Raw genomic sequence first — 24,936 nt, 5'->3', positions numbered from 1 at the left:
GAGAAAATAAGTGCGTCTTTCCTCGCCAGCGTCTATCCGCAAACTGAGGATGACGTAACTCACTTGTATACATATTTAACATTATGTAGCAGATACATTATTGTGCAAATAATACATTTCTTTCGTTAAAGGAAAAATAAAGTGATGAAATGGCTGGATGTGTGTATATTCTTCAAACATATCAATAGTAACACATAAGAATAATGTTGTTGTTTTTTTTTCCTTCAAAACATCAGACACATCTACATTATACTCTATAGAACTGCAAAACCAGTGTAGTAGATGGCTGTAACATAAATATAATGTATTACAGAATCTGAGAAATAAATATACAATATCTGCTCAAAAGAACAATCCACATATTCATTATAAACCCAAATTACAAAAATTAGATCACGTTATGCTGGTTAAATTGAAGAACTGAACATACCTGGAAACATATGGGACAATTTGATCAATATTTTTCGTTGCGCCAACCTCTTCCCACATCACACACTGTGCACAAATCAACAGTTAGTTCACTCCACGTGCGTCGTCGATAAAGCTCACACAAAATTCAAAAATACACAATATGCATGTGTACATTCGATTCAATATAACATTGTACTCAATGATCAACGAACTTTAATTGAATGAACCTCTTCTTACATACCAACATTAAGTAGGAAGAGCGAGAGAAAATAAGGGCGTCTTTCCTCGCCAGCGTCTATCCGCAAACTGAGGATGACGTAACTCACGCACTCCAAACGCATAGCGCGCAACACTGATAAATGTCCCACACAACAACACCCCAACCGATAGTTCCCAAAAACAAAGAAAAATAGTTTTGGGAAGTTCATCATACAAACCCAAGACACAATCAATACTTTTCTCTTCCCAACTTGCTACACTGGTTCACTGTTCCCCAGTGATAACCTCTATCAAGTGTTCATTTTGAGAACTGATATTGATTCTTTGGATGATTCTCATCTGATTTTCATTTACATGCAGTTTTCATCCAATTATAGATGCGTAACATTTGAAAGCATAGAAATGAAACTGTTTGTGTGATCTTGGAAGTCAACTAAAGGTGTAATGACACTCCCCATAATAAGATTTTCCACCGACTGGGATCGTCATTTCTTTCACACCAGGACACTAAACACTTATTAGAATCTAACAGATTGGCAGCATAAAGAAATGTCCTGACTCACCTTGATTACGCCGTAGGATTGGACGGCAAAGTGCCATTTACCCATAATGCTTCTTGGTAAAGCATGTTAGAATACTTTATCCTATATATACTTTTTTCCCTATTGTCTCGTATTCCAGTAAAAACATCCTCAAACAAAATACATCTTTTATCATTTTGTTCCCCACTGGAAAATATGTTTTTATTTTTGCATCTTGTTTTAAGAATGTTTTGAAGATGTTTAAGTCATGTACTTAGAAAACAAGTGGCTTTTACCTGTAATTCATCAAATCAAAAAGCATGTAAAGGTTTGTTTATTTTTTTATTATTATTTTATTGTTATTATTATTAATTTATTTATAAATACAACCTAAATATACCATTAAAATGTGTCAGTAAGGTGTTTTCAATGTATCCTAAAATTTATAATAGTTTCCATAAAATATGAAGCAGCACAACAATTTTCAACATTAATATTAATAATAAATACTAAATCAGCCTATTAGAATTATTTCTGAAGGAACATGTGACACTGAAGTCTAAAGTAATGGTTGGTTAACTTCGCCATTACAGGAATAATTATTTTTTAAAATACATTAAAGTAGAAAACAATTGTAATAATATTTCACAACATATTACTGTTCTTACTGTTTTTTTGATCAAATAACTTTTTTTTAAATCAAGATCTGCAACCTTTGCGAGCTTGCCAGACTCCTTTCAAAAATATAAAAACATTGACTGACCCCAAACTTTTAAATATTTATAACTTTTAATTATTATTATTTTGTTGTAGTTTTGAAAAACTTAGTCTTATCTTCTTTTGCTTGCAAAGTAAATGCGGCTTTTTTCGGGATGTTTAAAGATTTTGAGATGTTTTTTTTCATCTGCTGTGTTTCCCACTTTACAGTTTTTTTATGGAGTTTTTAAAATGTATAATGCCATACACATGGGCTACCATAATACAAGAAACAAAACATCTAAAAACATTTTAGCCTATGCTACATAAATTTAGCCTCAAGTCACGTTCAGGCAGTGTTTGCTGAAGTCTCAGCATGTCTGCATCCACAAAATGATTCTGATGATGTGTCAGACCCCAGTGATGCAATATCACGAAACAAGATTTTATTTACCTAAACATCTTCCTTGCATAAGTTTCATTTGCGACGTTTACCGCCTGCAGCTGTTTCCAGAGTGGGTTTTAGATTTCCTCATTTTCAGCTTTCTAGGGCTGTCTGCCTTTTCAGGATGAGGAACTCACCAAGGGAAGGACACAGCTCTTCTCTCGGTCATACTGAATTCACTCTGCGTTCGATGAGGACGGTACCCTGAGGCAACAACAGCAAAAAAAAAAAAAAAAAAAACACCAAAGACCAGCCAGCTGAAGCGGGAACATGCATAGGAATACCAAGCAGTCATTACAGTCATCACAAACTTTACTTTATTTAGTTCCTAACAAAGCACTCTGGAGGTGCTGCTGTGAGACCTACTGAGAAGTTTTTCTTAAAACCTTGGGAAACATGGGTAGAAAGCGAGGGTCTGTATGTGGCTAGTAGTGCTTTTTCTTTCTGATGCAGTTCTGTGATTTTTTTGTGTGTGTGTGTGTTGTGCAATGTCCAGTATGAGCACATAAGGACCCTGAGGCAGAGTGATGGGGGAATGGGGCTCTTCGGGGTGAGCTGGAAGGTTTCGACATGTTACAGGACAAATTAAGCGGGTGTGTGGAGAAAAGGTGCTTTAAAGGAAAGGCCTGATTTTTGGACCGCTTTGGGATCACCGGAATTGAGCAATAAATGGACAGGTTGCATTTACCAATATTTTAACACACACTACAGTATTTTTGCCCCTGTTTAATTTACCAAAAGATGCGTCATTCCAGATCATTTGGTTAGCTTGAGAATCAAATGCATTTATTGCTGCCTTGTTTAAAGTGAGGAGAGAAAAAAACTTCCACAAATTTATTTTCAGATTGATGTGCAGTATCAATGCTGGCATTATGAGGCATTTTGTGTTATTTGTTCCTTTAGTGTTTTTATTCCACTTAGAAGAGAAGTCATATCAAAGGAGTAAATTTACAATTTAATGTACATTTGGGCACCTCTGTGTCTTTGTAAACTTGTCATATATTTACTGTTTTGACGTGTGCTAGATTAAAGATATTAAAAAGCACATTTAATAAAGTTTGGTGTCAGAAAGATTTTAGATATTTAAAAGAAAGCAATAAATCATTAAAAACAACAAAACATAAAATATACAAAAAAACAAAAAAAACTTTTCAAATAAAAGCTTTTTAACTTTCTAATCATCAAAGAATCCTGAATGGTGTCCACCAAATCAGCTTTTTATAATGATTCCTGAAGGATCATGTGACACTGAAGGCTAACATAAAGGCTGCTGAAAATGTAGCTTTGACATCATAGACATAAATTACATTTTAAAATATAGTAAAATGTTATTTTAAATTATAATAATATCAATGTTTTTACTGTTTTTTATTCAATATATGCATCCTTGGTGAGCTCGAGAGACATCTTTTCAAATATCTTAACAACCCCAAACTTTTGCTAAATTATTATTATTATTTATATATTTAATATCTATCAATAATAACCCTCTGTAGACTGGTTTGCTTTACTTATACTTTCTAAATATTCACTTTCTAGAAAAATATTTCAGCACAGAATATAATATATAAAAAGAAAAGTGGTGTTGGAAAGAAGGCAAGATCACGTTCACCATCAGTAATATTATTTATTCTATAATTATTAGTCATGCCGTCAACATTGATATACACATAAAGCACATAAATTTGTGTCATTATGTATTTTATGTCCTGGTATGTCTAGTTATGTAACTTATGTTAAATAAGCAGCAGTCATTTCCTCTGATTAAAATCAAACTTAAGCCAACATTTCCATCTTACATCACGGGCTTAACATTCGTGTACACACACATACACACACACACACACACACACACACACACATATATATGTATATAATATTTAATGTGTGTTTGTGTGTGTGTGCAAAAGAAAGTGAATCTGTACTATAAAATGAGCACTTCATTTTAGCAGATCCTCCTATAATAATGTTTAAGCCAAGCTCATGATCCAGGTCTCCTAGTACAGCTCCAGGCAGCTTAGCAGATGCCACAGAGAGCTAAACACACTCATCTGTGCCCGATTGTGACTGCTGATCCCAAAGCTGTCGACCAAGATGGTGCATGTCCTCCAGGTGGCTCCAGAGTAGGACTGCTAACGCGCTAACACGCATCTCATTTGGGTTGCTGGAATTGCTGAGTGACTTTTACGCATGCCATTATGAAATCCAGCAGCAAACCTGTTTGTTTATGACTGCTTGTTTACATAGAAAAAGTTTTGTACACATCGTTTAGAAAAGCACCAACAGCTTCTAACATGTCTTGAATTATTCATCTGAGGACATGCGATGATTGTACTGGCTCAGGATTGTTGAAGATGAATTTCTTGTGCAAAACTGGCAGATATTTTGCTCTCTCATTAGAAGCGTGGAGGCCACTCACCCAAAAGATGCCTCAGGCAAGGCAGCTCTAGCTCTGAGGACCGACTTTGGAGTTTAATGAAACGCAAAAGACACAGCAGATGAAGAAAAGCAGTCCTTTTGATAAATGAGTACCTTTTCCAGCACTGAGGGCTTTTGCCCTCGTCTATCGTTTCTCTGCACCCATCTGTGAATGAATATGAACTGATTATAGTCACGGAGGATTTAAACTAAACGGTCCTTAATTTACAAAGCTGCAAATGTTAAGAGAGTCTTTCACCAGAGTAATATCAATGGAGAGCTGATTTGCTGTTGCGGTTTGTAATTCCATTGCCGCTATTTACTGTCTGTGAATAGCAGCGGTGCTTAAAGATTCGAAACATTCTGAGAGCTTTCAAAATAATCCATTCTAGAGGCAATGTTCTCAGATTTGATTGCTTATTAAAGGGACATATCATTGCTCTTTTGAGGTCAATATAATACGTAGATTAAACTACCGTTTACACTGCAAAAATAAGTCGTTCAGAAGTTATCGTGGTATTGATGTTAACATAGTATCGATCAGCTTTACATGTCAACACCATATTGTTAGAAGTCTTTAGAGGTTCAGTAGAATAGAATGTCAAATTGTTATGTAAAACTAAATTACAGATACAAAATATGGCCAGCTGTGAATTGGTATTGTATTTTTTTTAATTTTGAACGCAGAAATGAAACCAAATTATTAGGTTGTTGTTATTTCCTCATCTTAAACCCATTTCTTATATGTGGTGATGTAAAAAAATGTTTTTTTTTATTAAATTCTTACAGCGACAAACATGCAATATTCTTTCATTCAACACCTAGATTTATTAACACCTTGTTTTAACAGGCTCTTTGAACCTGAACACTTTCAACACCTAGTGCAAGTGTTGCAATTTTTTATTTTTTTATTTTTTTATGTGAAAAGATGCACTTTTTCATCATTCAGTTATCACAGTCTCTTATTTTCCTTTCCTCTTACGTAAGCCGGGATTCACTAAGCGAATCAGAGGTCTGGAGCTCTATTTTAGGAGGCAGCAACAGATCCAGTCGGTCAGCCGTGCTTTCCGGACTGGTCTGTTTCAGATGAGAGGATATCCCAGAAAAATCAAGTGGGGAGAAAGAGGACATTTTGTTCCAAAACATCGTCCATCATTTTGATTGTCTTGTGGCATAGGCAGTGTACATTTACTTTATGACAGCGGCATGTCTATCTGGGTTTTAAACCATTTTTTTATTTTTTTTTTTTATCTGGGTTTTAGTCATGTTTCATCTGTTGTTTACACTGCTTGTGATGTAGTATGAAATGACATTTACCTTACATTATCCACTATATATATATATATATATATATAATATATATATATATATATATATATATATATATATATATATATATATATATATATATATATAATTTATAACTTATAATTTATAAATATTAACAGGCTATTTATTTTAAAATTACTTGTCCTTTAAATCTCGTTAAGTTTACGCAATTTTACTTTTTTGTGTGTGTTCATCAGTTAGTATGACTAAAGTTTAAAGCTTTAATTTTTTTTTATATTAAAACCAAACAAATAAATGTTATTAATGTGATGTTACATTTAATATTTAGTGTTCAGTTATTTTGGTTTTTAATATAATTTATTCATAATATTTAATGTTTAATTATGAATAATTCTGTTTTAAATATACTGTAAATGTTACATATTTAATAACAATAATTAACTTTATATTTGTATTTATTATTTTTATATTAATACCACTTACTATTGTTCAGTTATTAATATTAAATATATTATATTACTTTTATAGTGATAACTGCACTATAGTTAGTTATAAATATGAATTTAAGAACCATTAGTCAGTCGTTTCTTGATAAACATAGCACGTATAATGATGGTCACGTGCTTTAATGTACTTTAATTTTAATTGCCTGCAAAACCCAATTTTGTAATTCATTTCAAGTTTTGATTTGGAAGTGATGATGTCAGAGTGAGCGATTTGTTTACTTTGTAATTAGTCTGTCCATTTCCCCCTTCAGGCTGATTTGCAAACCGATCGGAACATGAGAGGCATGCGTGATCACGCTGACAGTCTAATCAGCCAATCACAGTGACATAGAGGCACTGCTTCATCTCACATGATTTTCGCTTCAGCAGATTTTCAAGAACAGACAATTTCATATAATATTTCGTAACATTTCACATTTTATTTTCACACTGTCAAATATATCATTGAGAGGAAGCATTACCTCCCTTCCTTCTTCAGCGAAAGCTGTTTAAAAGTCTTTTTTGTTTTTCTACCTTAATTCCCACAACTGTCTGTCACTGTTTCCTTCACTCACTGTATCTCTTAATTTGCTCTTCCTTCCATAATATGTACAAGTTCATCTCCATCTGAGACAGCAGCTATGTTTTCAGTAGGGATTGGTATCGGCATCCCCATTTTTCCACGCTTCTACCCCCAAACACACACATATGTAGGCAGAAACCACAAATCCTCTGCTCATCCCATTCTGTTTGCTTTGTTTCACCTGTGTCGATCTCTCTCGCGTGCTCTCTCTCCCTCCTCCCTACAGCTCCGTCTCTCACTCGTGCGCTTTCGTTCGCTCTACCTCCCTCTCACACTCTCATTGCTTAGCAGAGCTGCTGAAAGTGCGTCAAGCCTCTGTCCAAATACAGACAGGCTGAGCAATACTAATCTCAGGAGGAAGAAAATCAGAAGAGTGTGTGCGTGTGCATGTGTGTCAGCGAGTGGTGTTTCAGCCCAAGCCTTTGTATTGCAACACCTTAGGAGCCCAGGAGCGGACAGTGCCGGGAAGAAAAAGAGGAATCGGTTTCATACTAGAGTTGATCTTTTTTGAAGAAAGCAGGAAGAAAAAAGTATTTCTTCCTCTGCTTCCTTTGTGTGGGATGGACAGTCAATGAGTGGCAGGGTCGGGTCATGACCCTCTTTTCCACCGGGTAATTGTCACCTCTTCAGGTCTCGTGGTGACTGATGCAGCTCTGAGAGGATCAGACCCCATCGCCGACACTCCTACCCATCCGTTGGCTCAGCATCTGTAAACGGGCTCTCGTCCTAAGTGAGGTGCATTTTCACAGGGGTCAGCTGTGGGTGCTGGACGAGGAGGTTGGGACTCCTAGCATGGGGTTTTCTGCATCATGAGAGAACTCTCTTCTCTCGGTTCTTCGCGCCTAGTGTCTAAGAGCGAGTCGGGTGTGTGTCATGCATCCCAGCAGAGTGGCAACGGCGCCGTTTCTTGGCAGTCGAGAGGGGCGGCTCGGATGGACCCCTTGGATGTGGTCTCTGACGTTGGGATGTATTGTCGGTTCGGTGTGGAGTTCCTCGCCCGGTTCGGATAGTTCAGTGGCTGCTGCCGGACCCCCTGGGGTTGCAACATCGTACACCCATCCCGAACACCCGTTAAACAACAGGCGGCACCACGCTTCGCCCATCTCCATATACCGTTCTCCAGCTTTCCTCAGAAGTGGCCACGGTGAGTCCCTTGTGGTACTCCTAAATAGTTCTTCTATATAAGAGACTTTTGTTTGTTCAGGAGTCTGACTTGCACTCCCCCCCAACTAAAATCAATAGTTAATTGTGATGGGGAATAATCGGGATTTCGTTTATTGAGGGAAGATTGTGTCAGATGCTCTCAATAGTGGTTATCAGGATTTGTATCTGTGCTTGCAGTTTAATTAAAGCAGGGAAGATCAGTACATCAGTGGGGCTATAATAAGTCTGGCTTTAGATTGGGCTTTTGGAACAAGGGGATCTGATAAACGTTGAGCTATTTTGTGGTTACGGAGAGCGGAGTTCTCTCTCCCAAGGCACACAAGCAATTACCCTATTAAAGTCTGAAGCGAGCAGCCGTAACTGTGCTGTGCTGTGATATGATTGCTCTTTTGCAGTGGTTTGGTGTCAACAAACCTTTCGCATTGTACCTAAGGTAGCGCAGAAATGCCTGGCTTTAGAGAAGTTGGCGGTTGTATTTTAAAGTGCGCAATGGGAAGACGACAGAGACGTTTTCTAGATAAAAGCAGAACTTTGAGCAAGAACCTGTAGATGAAGTGTCTTTGAAGTGATGCAGATCAAGACATAAAGTACTGACCTCTTTTCACCTGCCATTTCCCTTTAATTGAATAATTTGAATGAGGCCAGTATTGTTTGCTTTGTATTATTTAAATGTCTTGAAGGGTGCATGCGATTGGGGAAATGTACTCACAAAATACTAAAGGACATTGAGGTAATGCAGCAATTAATTTCCAGCTTACCTTTGCTCTCTTTCAGTACATGGCAATTGGGAATAGCAGTCTTAATTCAGCCTTGAAGCCGTTAGCTCATTACGAAGAAAAAACATTTGATTGCAGTAATGCATTTATTTGGACTCGAGCAGAGCGGCTTTTCTCACCTCAGCAGCTTTGTACTTACAAATCACATTTATTCTGCTCACGCGATGCATTTTCCTTTACCTTCAGATTTTATTTTTAGACGGATTTCTCTTCTAAGCTGTGCGTGGGTGTACGAGGAGTTCATCAGGCACATTTAAAACCCCTCTTTCTAATTAAATCAATAGATACAAGTTTTAATTTTCCAGTCAGAGCTAATTTACATGAAGGACAACAAGACATGATTTCTTGAGTGGTTCTCATTCATTAGTTCTATAGTTTTTTTTAGCTTTAGATTTTTGTTTTGTTTAGATTTTCCTGACTTTCCTATATATATATAACCTTGCTATTTGCGCTGTGCTAGACTAACTGAGACTTAGTATATTGCACTTGAATATTGTTGCTCTCTCGTTGGTCAGATTGCTTCTACTTTGTAAGTCACTTTGGATAAAAGCGTCTGCTAAATGACTTAATGTGAATGTAAAATGTGTATATATATATATTATTTTAGACTTAAATTGATATACACTTTATCATTTCATCTGCATATATAAAATACTGTATTAAACCAGAGTTGGGATAAGTTCTGTTTGTATATCTATATATATATATATATATATATATATATATATATATATATATATATATATATATATATATATATATATATATATATATATATATAATTTATTTACAAGTGTATTTATTCATTCTTTAGATCAGCACTCTGGTTTTCTCACCAGCTTCCTGACATTAGGGTTGATGAAATTGCTGTGGTTTGGTTAGTGTGAAAACCCTGGTTGAGCGTAGCACTCGAAGACTCTCCCTCCACTCTCAATGAGGGCCCCTGGGGCAAGATGCTGCGTTAGATACAGATGAAAAGCGTTCCGACGCGCTCTCTCATTCCCTGTGTTTACACATGTAAGCAGAATCTCTGGATTAAGTCTCTACATCATTAGTTCTGCTATTATTTATTTATCATTTGATTTACGTATTTGTCGTGCAGCTTCTGCACCTTGCTCTGCTGAATTCATTGCAAGTTGCACAACCTGCAGTGTTGCTCGCCGGTTAGATTTCTATTTGCCTGGATATATAGCCGGCAGTCGAGAGGTCTAAGTTGAAGGCTCCCCAGCTGTCAGAAGGCATCTGGAGAGTTAGATATTGTATAGAGGAGATGTGCGCTAATGACAAGGGAAAGAAGCATCCAGGTGAAGACTCTTAGAGGAAGCACTGCTAAGCCAGAACACTCTCTCTCCAAAGCCCCACAACGATGAGACGAAAGCATGACAGGCAGAACAGAGTGGATTTTACCCCAGTCGTTTACCACGATAGTGTGTGAACGCGTGATAGCGTAGCTGTGTGTGTGTGTGTGTGTGTGTGTGTGTGTGTGTGTGTGTGAATGCATGCATTACATGAACAGGTCTGAAATTGTGAACTAATGCATTTGTAAATGTTCGAGAAACTACTGTAAAGCATCACAGAACTAATATTTGTGGAAGGAAGTGCTGTTGGTGGGTTTGAATTGGGATTTATCCAATGGCAAAAAGGAACTTTAGGTTTGTAGTCATGGATTATGGGAGTGCACACACACAATTTCTCACTGCTCTAAATTTAGAATCATTGTTAAAAGTCACAGTAGCCCCCATTTGACAGATTTTGAGAAAGAAAATTGAAACCAAATCAATCAAAAACACTTTTACAAACACACTTTCTGTGAATTGGTAATGCCTAAGTTTGGAAAACTGCTTTTGCACCAAATCAGCCAAACTCTGACGTCAAAACAGATTTAGTCTTCACCAAAAGCACACTTTATATGGTAATTTCACCCAAAAATGGAAAGATTGGGTTATTTACTAACCCTCATGTTGTTAGAAACCTGTATGACTGACTTTCTTCTGTGGAACATGAAAAAAAAAAATGAGAAATTGTTTTGTCCATATAATGAAAGTCATCTTATTTGGTTTTGGACCCAATTGAATTTCATTGTATGAAAAAAAGACATTTTCCAAAATTTCTCCTCATCCACAGAAGAATGAATGTCTGTTGTTTGATGTGACATAAAGGTGAGTAAAAGATTTCTGAATTGAACATTTTTGGTTGAATTGTCTATTACTATGTTTTTGCTTCTTTATTATTTCTTGCAATTACAGTTGTCTTTTGTACATTATTAAATGTAATTTGAAAGAAAAAAAAAGACAGTATATCTAAAGTATTATATGAATAGACTCAGTATATGAATAACAGTGTATGAATAAACTCAGACCTTTTGCAGAAAGACACAAACAACACCTCCGGTCCAACAAATTATATGCTACCATGACAGCTGATCAACTCAGTGTCCGCCGATGCTTTGAAATATATTGTTAGCAGTTGAAGTTTAATTAATTAACATCCAGTCCCTCTTCTGCAGACAAATTTAACTTCACTCTTCTTATCGTGCTTGACAGAAACTTTGAATCATAATTGCAATAATTGCGGGTCATTATAATACTGATAAATGAGGAAGTTTAACACACCTATTGTCAATACGCTAGAATTCACATTCAGTTATAGCTCTTTAATCTGAAAACCGGCCGTTTCAAACTCATTCTCTTCGCAAATGATCTCCTTTTATCACTCTTCAGAAAGTCCTGCTCTTTCATAATTTCCACATTATACATTTTGATTAACTGTCCAGCATTCGTGCTGAATGGCAGGAGCTATTGAGCACTTCACAACGAACATAATTGACTTTCAAGAGGAACATAACCGCTCCATTTATGTCCTTATTCCTCTGTCTCCTGCCATAAGCGGCTCGGCACACGACCGTCAGGCACCTATCTACTTGGCTCCGTGTCCGTTTCCTGTGCTGCGATGGCATGCACGGCTCTTGCCGTCGAGTTAATCGTGTTAAGGCAGAGCAGGCTGTGTCACTGGTGTTGGTTGCCAGGTTTGGCAGTGTAAACAGAGGCAACTCCTCTGTACATGAAGACCCTGGACTGAGTCTGCTGGGGGGCTGCGCTATATTACGTGAGTGTCTCTCTGCTAACTGAAATGTGGATCAAAGGAAAGTTTAGACCTGTATCCTCGGGAAAAGGATTAATGGAAACAGCAAGCATGGAAAGTAGTGTAAGATAACAGGATTTCACAAGGCCTGTGATGGGGAGACAGTGTGTTGGAGAGAGGGGAATAATTTGAGTGTGTGCGAGAGAGACTTGGAAGGCGGAAAAGGGGAAGAGTGATTGGGAATGGAGTTATGAGACCTGCCATGATATGCACATGAGAATTTCTCTGTGTATCTGCCAAAATTCTCTTCGCGTGCAATGAAGCTGCAACACATTTTTCATAGATTGGCTTTTATAGCTGCTGCTCCTTAGTCCAATTTGGTCTAATTTTGTTAAACGCCATATATTGGGTTATACATATCAAATGTGATTCAGATTCTTGTCTTTTTAGATTGTGATTTAGAACTGTTGTCCTAATTAAAGGTTTGCATTTATTTGGATTTATTTTATTCTGTGGTAAAATACTTTCTTCTACTTTGGTTTTCTAGATACTGTAATACATTTTCATAAGGCCATTCGTAGACTGGTTCTCTTTGAAAAAATAAAAATAAATATAATAAAAGTGTAAAAGTATAAAATAAAATAGAGATAATAAATAAATACATAAATACATAGAAAGTATATAGTGTACACTTTACTGTACAAAGTATATACTGTACACACACACACACACACACACTCAACCAATGGAGTTTGTCTTTTTGTCTGGCCAATGGAAGTCAGGAAACAAGTGTTGAGGAATCCTGTTTAAAATCCAAAGTCAGTGGCTCAGAAATCACACACTTTGCATATGGCCAAGTGTTCTAAAAAGCATTAAGTGATCTTACTAAACCATTACACATCATTTGCATTCTACAATTTCATATAATGTCCCTCAAAATTAAGAGATGTGTAGCAGAAGTGTGTTATTCTCTGCATGTTCTCATATTTATCTGCACAGAAATGTCAGCAAAAAGGCCAAACATTATATGCTGGCAGTTCAATGATACCAGAGCCCTGATAGCCGAGTGCATTTCTGCTTCAAAGTTCTAGATTTTTGGAAGTGGCAAATCAGTCTAAAGCTCTTATTTCCCACCTGTACCATGGTGTCAGCGGATCAGCGGCTCGCTTCATTCAGCACAGATTGGATGAATTCAATCTGACATACTGTGGTAAACCAGAACATCAGTGAATCCTGAAAGGAAGTGCTGCATTCGGCCTCACTGCCACGTAACGCGAAGAGACAATCATCCAGTTAATCTGCTTAGAGGGAAATTGTCTATGTGATGCACAGCTGTTTCAACTGCATAAAACTGGATTGTACAGCTGTGCAGAACAGACAGATAAATGAGGGTTACCATATTATAAATCATGCTGTGATTCCAGACATGTCATTTTATGGTGTTTTCTGTCTTTGATGGATTCCTACTCTAAATGTACTAAATATTAGCAGCACTTGTCCATGCTGTATTTCCTATTGCATGCTTAGTCCTCTTCACTAACCTCTATCCAGTTTAGCCAGGTGTAAATGTACTGGAATAGCCACATGCATTATATTTAAAAGACTAAATGCTAATGTGTGTGTGTATATATATATATATATATATATATATATATATATATATATATATATATATATATATATATATATATAGTAACACTAGTACGTGATTGACTAAAACAGTGCAGACGGTGCTTGCCACTAAATGTCGCTATAAGCAGGCGCATTTCTTTTTTAGTAAATTCCCCCACACATATATCTTGTATTTTTTCACCAGCTATTATCTGGTGAAAGAAAATCACATCCTGTGCGTCCCCTACGCAGAAACTCCAGAGAATAGGCAGGGGTGGAAAGTATTAACTGTGTTTACCCCAATGAGAAGAAGCCTCTCAATGCGAGATAATGTTCAGCACAATGGAGGTAACTGTGTCCACACAAAACCTCTTATTCTGCAGCTGCTGCCAGGGAATTAGCCCCAGCAGATTAATCCCATTATGAATGAACAAATTCCTTCTCACAGATCGCACTGAAAGAAATAAATAATTAAATAAAATCTATTGGTTTTATGGAAATTTCCAATGCAAATGCCAGAGTTGGAGTATAAATGGAAAGATTAAAAAATGCCTGCTCCTGAAGAAAGCTGAACTAGCTAATATTATTGTATGGAATAGTCTACGGCCCTGGGTGATACATGCAGAATTGCATGTTCAAGATTAAATCAGTTTTATAGCTTGTTTTCAAGTTCTACATTACACATTAGCATGGATTTGAGAACTCCCTGGTGGTTGCAATCCAGTGAGGCACAATAACATTTTAACCCCCTCTTCCCGTAGTTTGTCCTAAGGTTCCCAGAAAGCTCTTTAAAATGCTATCAAATGAGGTAAACACCCAAAAGTCAGTATTAGTGTTAATTGAATTAAATCTATATAGAAAAAATATTTGTTGACAGCCTTTTTTTCATGCCTAAGACTAGACGAAGATGAGATGACACCAATAACATTAAACACTAACTATGACTATATGCAAAATTTTATGAAAAAAGACAAGGCTAAAGTGTAATTAAAAAAAAACAAACACTTCTGTATATTTTCTTTAACAAAAATACCCAGTGTTTTACTTTATCTTCAGAACCTGGCAACCATCTGCACACACTCTGGATATGGTTGCTATATATGCATAACCTTTATATATATATATATATATATATATATATATATATATATATATATATATATATATATATACACACACACACACCACACACACACACACTATGGAATTAATATTAGGAATTGGAATTAATATAACTGTTTTAGCTTTTGAGAAAATCCTTTGAGTTTTAACATTTTTCATAGTGCTGACAATATGTTCATTTATAACCGAATAATTATAATTTATTAAATAATTTAATAAATCTGGAAACTAAATCAAAGTGCAGTAGATCTGATGAAATTTCTCACATGACAAGAATCATGATCAGTTATCGTGATTATGAACTTGAGTGAAATAATTGTGATTATTAGTTTAAATAATCACAATTACAATGCAGCATTGACTAAAACTATAATACAATTCCCAGACTTGTCAACTAAAATTGGAAAACCTGCTTTTAGAGTTTTTAAAGAGTGAATTGTAAGCTGGTTCCTTGCAAGTCTCATTCGTCAGTTATTACAGTGGGAAAGCACCTGGAAAGGCACAGACCATGCTGGCGAGAGAACAGGTTCATCTTGATTATAATTATGACTGTACAATCAGCATTAAACAGCTCTGCTGCAATCGCACACTCTGCTGTTACACATGCATGCATCTAATTCAGGGCTGTGCAACATCAAATTAGTCCTTGTGCTGCAAAACAAACACTGAATGTCACTTCCCGCCCTCCGAGGGTGGCGAGATTGTTGTGTACGTGCAAAACAAATCGTATGTTGCTTTTACAAGGGCACAAGTCAACTCAATAATGGCCAGCAATGCTTGGAAGTAAGGTGGTGTGTTAGGGTTTCCCCAATACACAGCAAATGGCAGGTGTCTAACACTTACTTTATGAATAACTATTCATGTCAGTGCTAATTATGAGTTGACACACTCGCCGTCTTAATGAGCCCTTCGAGCCACTGAGAAATGCTAATGCTATCTGTAGCAGCCAAGGCTAGTCACCCGCTGACACAGCAGTTCCCTATTAACACGCACGCTAGGTGTTGGATCCTGCTGCGAAGTAAGATGCATGGACTGCTCAATTGTACCATGACAATGATAGAGACCTCAGGTTACCCTCGTGCAGGCTCTTGTTAAGTCATTCTAAAGAAAAAGTGATGACACTTTATTTTAGCTTAGTTCTGGTAACTTATTTAAGATTCTCTGGTTTAGATTCCACTGAATGATTCTGATATATACAGTATGTTTTATTACAGAAAAAAAAAAGTTCTGAATGTGTCTCTTTAACACCATATTATATTATTTGTAATTTAATTGTACTTATTATAAACTTGTAGAAGTGTAATGATGTAATGATTTGTGGTTCAATATTCAAGTGACTGTGAGTAACTCACAAGTTCAAAATGTTCATAAAAAAGACCTGGTTCATAAGCATAATTTGTTCACTAATTGCATTACACTGGTTACGCCGTACGTTTGCTGTTGTGTACAATCAGCGAGGATATTGTAATAAGAAAATTTGGTGTCTGCTCATTGCTTTTGTATTATTTTGCATGAACAGACTTTCTTTCATCATACTGAAATTCAGACTGCAGGCACACAAAAACAACAACAGCAACAACAACAAAATTCATTTATTTTGCTGTCATGCTGTATACTCAGTAGTGGAGCAGCAGCACCAGTATATAAAGTATATTCATTTTTCACATATTATTATTATTATTAATTCAGTGTTGCCTTAAAATAATAATAAAAAAATTACGATTTCAATAACCATGTTCTTGTAGTTTTTTGAGAATATCTAATAAAATCAATAATGTTTATAAATACAGCTGTAAAAATAAACAATCTCAAAAATATCTCAAGTATAAAACCAGAATGGAAGAATAAATTCATAGCTGGGAGAATCTTATGAATACTTAATGTGAAAAATGCTTAACACTGCTTAAAATAATAGTCCACCCAAAAATGATAGATTTTGGTTGGCATTATATTTTTTGTCCACACAATGGAAGTCAATGGGAACTGAAATAATATTTATTTACCAGCATTCTTCAAAATATCTTCTTTATTCCACAGATGAAAGAAAGTCATTCATGCTTGAAATGACATGAGGATGAATAAATGATCGCATAATTTTTATTTTTGGGTGGACAATCCCTTTAATATTTTAGTCTTCTCTAATATAGGATTTTTTTATTTTATTATAATTATTTTTTTTTTTTAAGAATTTTGTTCAAGTCAGAATACAAACATTCAAGAAATGTTAGTAGTATCATGAAAATCCTACAGTTTTGGTATTTAAAAATTTTTTTTAAAATGGTTCTTATTCTCTGTTTCCTTACCCTATTTATACCAGAGGCTTATTTGCTTTCATCTACTGATGCGTAAATTCTCAAATAATTGCAATTTTGAGCGTTGAGATCTTAATGGGCTTAATTAAAATGGCTTCAAAGTCTGAAATTCAGCGCTTGAGAAAACCCACATCTCCAGACTCCATCCCCTGTTTACTTTGTATCTTATTTAGCCTCATCTTCTCTCTTAGCCTCTCTTTCTCTGTCACAGGCAGCAGGCACAGATGCTCCACTTATGTAGGTTATTGCTGGCTTTGTAACAGAATTCCAATAAATCTATGGCTGTGCTATTTTCAGAGCTGCTAATGTTCACCGTGGCCGGCGTTCTGTTAACTTCCTCACCCTCCAGACTCCGGTGCGGTTGGATGTCTCACTTATGGTTTCTTTCTCCTGGAATATCAGAGACTGAATTTTATACATCAGAAATAATATAAATGGATACATAAATAATATATCCAGGATTTTAGTTGGAGATTGAAGGTCAATCACCATGTAAAATGGAACTATTGAAATGTAGCATCAAAAATGGATTGAAACGCATGCATGATTCAATGAATTTGGATGAGGGACTACAAGCACTTATCTATCAGAACTCACCTTGACAGCACACGTAATGACCAGCGGCACGTCGTAGCCGTCCTAGAGGGACCTATGATTACAATCTAAGAAACTGCAGGGCTTCATAATCACATGTCCATCAAGCCGACTACACCACACACAGACACTGCCGGGCTTGATAGTACACTGTCAGTCTAATTCGGCTTTGGAAATTAATGGGCATGGGTGCCGGCTGTCGCGCCATTATCGGCCTCGTTTTTCTTTGTCTTCCCTAGTGCAGTTCTCTCAAAAATGAAAAGCTGAGGAAATGCAGAGTGCACCTACACCATCAGAAGAAAGACGTAAACAAGTTCTTAATGCATGGTTGTGCTTCTCAAATGATTGGACTCTCAGTTTCCAGCGTACACAGATTAAATAGCTACGTACTGTAATGAGACCTTTGTGTGGTTTGAGCTCCATTTAGGAAAGTGCGGCCTTGCCCTCTGCATCTCAGTTCTCAGACTTGAGTTGAGGACTCTGATGCGTCTGAGATCACAAGATGTGGCAATGCATTAAAATGGACCTCCATGCTGCTGATGAATGCCTGTGTGCACAGGGCAAATTAATTACCAGCCAATAGTACTGCTCTACCACATAATATAGTACTTCCTGTCTGCTCAAGGGAGCTGGTAAGTGCTTAGACACCTAATCATTGCGGCTCATCTCTTACACGTGTGTTTGTTAGACGAGAGGAGTCTCATATACTACAGCTTTTAATTTCATACTGAGCCACCCTCAGAGTGCCCAGTACATCTGTAAGACAGGCGATTCATAAAGGACTTTGCAGGCCGTGTCGGTGGAGTTCATATTGATTTTCAAGCTGGAAACATTTAGCTCATTGCTCCTGAAATAATTTTTTTTTTCATGCCATTTTGTACCATCATCATTTAAGAGCCCTCCAAAAAACACTTCTTTTTTTTTAATTTACACCTACTTCTCTTTTTCAAACAAGTAATTGTTGCATTAATATTGTATTTTATTTCCTTTATTTTATTCATTTGAACTTTTAAAGAACCTAACAATTTTAGGTTCTTTCCTATCCTTTCCATTTTTTTATTTTTTATTTTTTTATTTGGCAATTAATTTCACGCTTTTAGGAGCCCTTAAAAAGTAACATAATTTTCTGAATTTATAACATACTTCTTTTTTTTTTTTCCAAACAAATGATATGCATTACTTGTTGTGTTTTTTTCGTTTTTATTCAAATAAATTCGAACCCAGTGGTTTTGAATTTATATGATCTTTTTTCTTTTTCTTTTTAAATAGCATTACTTTATTTTATTACTTTATAACTTTATTTTTATGTTATTAATTTCAAGGTTTTAGGAACACCTAAAAAGTAGCACCTTATTTAATCCTTGTAAGACCTCAATAATATTTTAATTTACACAATATTGCTTTAAATTTCATTAATCTTCTTATAATTTCTTATGCAAGTAGATTCAACCTTTTAAAAACTCTTCATAAAATGCACTGCCTGTAAAAAGCAACATGCAGTTCTTTTTTTTTTTTAAGAGCCCTTTAATTCAATATGTAATGAATTCAAAGCATCCATTACTTTTCTGTTGACTTAACGTATCTAATTGAAACCAAAGCCCCTCACTGTGGCATAACAGTCCTATACAGGGTGTGATGGCATGTGTACAGAGCATGCAAGCGGCATGATGTGACTTGACAAAACTAGAACGCTTCTGTTCTAATCAGTGAAGCTGTCTACACTGAAAGCAGTCCAATGTCCATACAAGGGTATAGTTGTGGTATGCACACTACAGACAGTCCTCAACTACAAAACATACCGCTTTGAAATGCTTGCAAATCAAGCATAGTGCTACTGTTTTGGAAGAAAAAGACCCTTAGGCTCATTCTGAGAAAAAGTAATGCAAAAGTATCTAGTGAGTTTCTTGCCATGAAAAGTAAGAATGTTACGTAACTAGTTACCTTATGCAATGAAGTGACATTTTACTTTTAAACTTAATGTTCCCCAGCAGTTATCATGGTCCCCAAACACATTTTAAATAGTCAGTATCAGATCCTGTTTATCATCTCCATGACTTTTCACACATGAGCACAGCGGTCCATCAAACACATTAGCGCTGTGCATATAAGGCAGACAGAAAAAAGAAATTCAAGGAAAGAGTCTCCGAAGGCAGAGCCTTCCTTGGATGATGCTGTGGATGAGAAGAGAGCTGGCAGTCCCAGCATGCTTCAGCCCACTCTGCTGTCTACTGCATCACTTCCTCCATTTAGCCAGGAGCCATTCTCCTCTCCAACATGGACTGCTACTGCTCAGAGCCCACCAAATACCTTTTCTCCTCCAGGTCTTTTCACAAGACAACAAAAGGAGTCAGTGTCACCCTTTATGTGCTAGGGACATGGAAGGGGAATACTATATTATACTCTCAACAGATAAACTGTCTACATAAAGAATGTATCACATGTATCACAGGTTCCACAAATACATTAAGCAACACAACTCTTTACAGCATTGATGATAATAATAATAAATGTTTCTCAAGCACCAAATCAGCATATTAGGATATTATTTTAAATTTCTAACCATGTTTTACAGTATTACTGATATATATTTCTGTCATGAAAGTTTAGCATGTTAATATTCATAGCATTGTTAATGTGTTTTGGTCAGAATAGATCTGCTACTGTGTAGTATTGAGACTTGCTACTGCAAATACATGCACAGACATGCTACTGTGAGCATATAAGAAATACTGCTGCACATATACCAACCCCAAACTTTATATATTTACTCAAAAATGAAAATGCATTATTTACTCACCCTCAGCTCAATTTAGTGAACATCCACACTGCATTTGATTTCTAAAGTAGCTTCTTGTGATGGGTTTTGACACTAATTTCACAATTTGATTTTGATTGACAAGCTTGTGATTCATTTCGATTTCTGATTCAATTTGATGCTTATTATTTTGGATATATATCAGGTACGCATGCCAAAAATTCTAAAATAAAAAAAAATGAAATCTCTCAACAAATCCAACTAAACAAACTCACAATTATTTAAAACCAAAATACATAATTTTAAAAAAAAAAAATAAAATTTTCTCCTCCAAAACTTGCACTGTATATGAGCTTAGTCAGTTTAGACGCCATATTGAATTTAATATGAATGAAAACATGGCTGTGAGGGATATACTACAGTCTTTACAATGGCATGCACCATGTAAAGGTTCTAGATTGCGGAATAAAAGTTATACAAGTTATAAAATAAAAAGTTACGACTTTGAAAACTGTGGTTATGCATTTATCAGCTGAACAAGCAGTATGTTGTTCAACAATAGTACAGTCCTCTGAATGCACTGTACTTCTATCGCTCATAGCCTCATTTTCATTCCTGTCAAAAATTAAATAAAACACTACCCAGACCCATGTCTATTCCTTGACAAAAGATGGTCACTATAAACATGCTGTATCAAAAGACAGTGCAAGAGTCTTCTAAAATGTCTGCTTTTATATATCACAAAAAAAAAAAAAAAAAAGGTTTGGGACAGCATGTGAGTGAGTAAATGATGACAAAACTTTCAGTTATTTCTTCAAATGTGAAAACGAATGTCATTCTAACATCTGACAGGAAATTGTACAGTATTGCAATGTATCGCAGATGTGCAAACACTCGAAAAATTACATTTTCCAGCTGAAAACACATGCCGAATAGACGTCTCGCTGACGTGCGTGCGTGATATGAGGCAGCGTTTATTGCATGTTGAAAACATGAGTCATTGTTTCAATACTTGAATGTTCACAACTCCAAATTCCTGAATGACTATTCAAATATATGTGGCCAAAATAATTATCCCTCTAATTACCAGCGTTCCCTCAAAAAAGTGTGAATGGTAGTGGATAGTCTAGGCCATCTAATTGCATGCAAATGTGGGATGTCTCATACCTGGGAATAGCAGAACTTAAATCATCACCAAAATAGTACAGGTCATTATTTTCCAGCCACCAGCACTGTTCGCAGATGCCTGTCAGTACTGGTCGAGACAATGTGCTGAACGCAGATGTGATGGAGGTGGCGGAAAGTCTATATTTCAGTCTGAGAAGCTGCTCGTGAGGAATATTAAAACAAATGGCATAATCAAACTCCTCATTCGGACTTCTGTGAGATCGAAAAGAGAAATTCCTCCACCAATAACCCAAAGAGCACATCTCTACATGCGTGTATGTGCGAGACAAAGAGAAACAGAGCTAGAGAGTCTTAGTGTTTCTTTGAAAGTGTGAAATTTTAATGGAAACCTCCTCTCGTTATAGAATGTTAATGGTTTTCTTCCTCTCACTTAAACAGGCCTCCTTATTGTGAGCTCTACTGGTTTTGCTCTTCATATTGAAATTGTGACTTTGCTTAATGGATGTATTCACATGCATAAGTGCGCTGCGTTGTCTATGAGGGAATTTCTCTTCCATTTCCATAAATTACATGCAGAAGTCTGGGGATGGATGTAATTTTGCCTGACAGACAACCACTCATGAGCTCTGCCAGCGTTGTGAAAGAGCACAGCGACTTCAAATTGATTTTCCTTGTTTCTCTCCCATTGAATCTGCGGCTCTCCAGCTAGTCTCCTCCCAGTTAGTTTTATGAAGAAAGATGTAGTGACTTCACATGCAATTTTATTTGAACATACAGTACAAAACAAATACATGCACTATGTTTTGATAGAAGCTTGAACACGTTAATAATCCACCCTGTGTTTTATTTAATAGCTCTGCAATGATAAAATTGACTCTAACAAATGGAGAGAGAATATTCAAGTCTTGTTTTGTTTTAAAGCTGCTATTTTTTATTATTATTATTATGCTACGCAGACTTAATGTATGGCTGTCTGGTTTTATTGTGTCAAGGACGGTGTAGAATTCGTAACTCAATACAGAATAACCTTGCAGACTTTATTATAATGTGGTTTTCTTTATTATAATGTGGTAAATACACACTCGTCCCCAAATACAATCACAATTCTGACATTATGGGATTATCTGACTACACATCCCATCATGAATATATGATTTTCTTTATTAAAATTGCAGAGCGAGATGGATTTTTTGAGTGGAATGAATGAACTGGTCTACGATCTAAAGGAATCTGGAGGGGATTCCTGCGAAAGGTCATCTAAGCGGAGTTTAGATCAGGGTTGCCGTAAAGTGTAGTGTGAGCCAATCAGTGCAGGGTGTGACATGGATATATAGAGCGTATTCTGTAAAGAGAGAAAAGCAGGCCAGTTCTTCAGAGTCTAAAAGAACAAAGGTCTCGGAGTAGTCTGGATAAATGTTAGACGTTTACAGAGGTCGGGGAAAGTGAGCTGCTGCAGAATTGTGAGAGCAGGTGGCATTTTTTTCCACATTACTCTTGGATCAGTATGGAATTTTATGCCATAAAAATGACTGTCGATTTGTCTTATAGAACATTATATGTAAAGTGGGGTTAAACAATGTTAGGCCATATTAAAATTCTGGGATAGAATAATAATTATAATAATAATAATAATAATAATAAATAAATAAACCTAGAAATAAAATAAAAAATTAAACAGAATTTTGACGTAAAATGAATAAGATTTTAAAATTTCACTAGCATTCAAAAGTTTGCTGTCAGTAAGATTTTTTGATGTTTTTGAAATAAATTTCTTATGCTTACTGAGGTTGCATTTATTAGATCAATCATAGAGTTATATTGTGTGAATAATATTTAGAAATATTTTAATTCCATTTTTTCAAATTGTCATACTGATAAAATATTTCATCATAAAAAAAAATTGCATTAAATTAATGGAAGCATTTTCACATGTGATCTCAGACTTTTGGATCCCATTTTATAATTTTAACATGCTAAGTATTGTTCTTTTTTTTGTGACCAGTGTACATCTCTTGTACATCCTTGTAGCTCCACCAAATATTTCATGCAAAAGCTTGTAAAGGTTTCCATGTATAATTTATGAAGATATTATTGAAAATGTAGGATTTTCTGGTTCCATAACTTAGGAAATTGTTATAGTAGAGGGTGTACTGAACCTTGTAGAAACTCAATTAGTTTCTTTATGGTCAGAGTTGAGGGCTCCCTATGCTACTTGATTCTGAACCTGAAATGGTGTATTGCATTTTTAAAGAGTACGAAATTAGTCTGCTCCTCAAACTGTATAGGTTTGCATCGCTAGCTCCGGGCCTCAACGTGCAACTTAAAACTCTGAAAAATATCATACCACCGGAAACAAATAGGCATGCTGGCACATTTAACTACGAAACACAGGGTTCTAGGTATGTTTTTTTGCATAATGGCTTTCGTTGCTTTAGGGAGACGTGAATTGCTTCACATTTCTCACCTTGACATCGGTGCTATTCCGCAGCATAAGAAATGCACAGGGAGTCGATGTGTGAAGGGGGTAGTCTGGGCCCCCACGTCTCTCATTCCTACACTGACAAATTAAAAAGGTTACATTAGATTTTTATCATCAAAGAGAATTAAGTTCTGTAAATGGAAGCGTAAAATGCCTCCTGGGCTTTCTTTCAGAACTATTTTAATCAGCGTTCGGCTCTGGAACAGGGCCTCTGATGAAACAAGCCAGCACAGAGCCTCGAACGAGTGACGGGGGACAGGTTTCTATCGCTCCCTTGCTTTCTGTTACAGCCTGTTCCTCTTTTGCAAACAATACAATGGCTTTCATAAGGCTTCAGTGTAACATATTGTAAATATGGCACAAATTTCTTTCGTTATGCAGCTGAAATTTTTTTACAAATGCATCAAGAGACACGCAGATTCTTCATCAGCCTCATAATTGTGCACATCGCCATCAAACCGTTGGCCATAATTTTCACTAATGTATCTGTATTGCCAACCAGTGTGAGTTATCAGAGTATTGATTTACCAGTCTGTATTGATTTTCTCTGTATCATTCAGAGCATGAGCAGAAGATCATTTCAGCTTTCTCATTTAAATGATTGCCCTCCCTTTAATAACTCAGAGCGGGTATTAATGTAGCTGTCAGGTAAACCTCTGGCTGTCTTTCCTCTTGCTGGTCGCTCATGGGAAATGATGCACTTCATAAGAAATAAAGCCCTTATTAAGAGAGCCAGTAGACGAGACCTCGACTGAACGCTGGGGGACTCTCATTAAAGCTGAGAAGAATATTACGAAGGCCACGGATTCACCCGTCTCTGTCTTCCAGAGTAGCTTGCTATTGGTT

General features: G+C 36.2%; 1 protein-coding gene across 26 annotated transcripts in view; it reads left to right on the top strand.

The window, feature by feature from the left end:
• Positions 1-24,936, top strand: part of LOC109057157 (neurexin-3a) — a 270,223-nt gene that overhangs the window by 165,484 nt on the left and 79,803 nt on the right. For 2 of the 26 annotated variants that reach the window (XM_042742034.1, XM_042742033.1), the window contains exon 1: positions 7,344-8,212. The exons of 23 other annotated variants lie outside the window; for them this stretch is intronic. In XM_042742034.1, coding sequence (XP_042597968.1) covers positions 7,942-8,212 — 271 coding nt within the window. In that variant the 5' untranslated portion in view covers positions 7,344-7,941. Of the gene's footprint in view, positions 1-7,343; positions 8,213-24,936 lie in introns of those variants that run through there. One more of the 26 variants, XM_042742032.1, reaches the window with a different exon arrangement.

This window comes from Cyprinus carpio, chromosome B17 (assembly GCF_018340385.1).
Source record: "Cyprinus carpio isolate SPL01 chromosome B17, ASM1834038v1, whole genome shotgun sequence".
Lineage (NCBI taxonomy): Eukaryota > Metazoa > Chordata > Actinopteri > Cypriniformes > Cyprinidae > Cyprinus > Cyprinus carpio.
The sequence above is the reverse complement of the archived record's forward strand: the minus strand, read 5'-3'. Positions and strand labels throughout refer to the sequence as shown.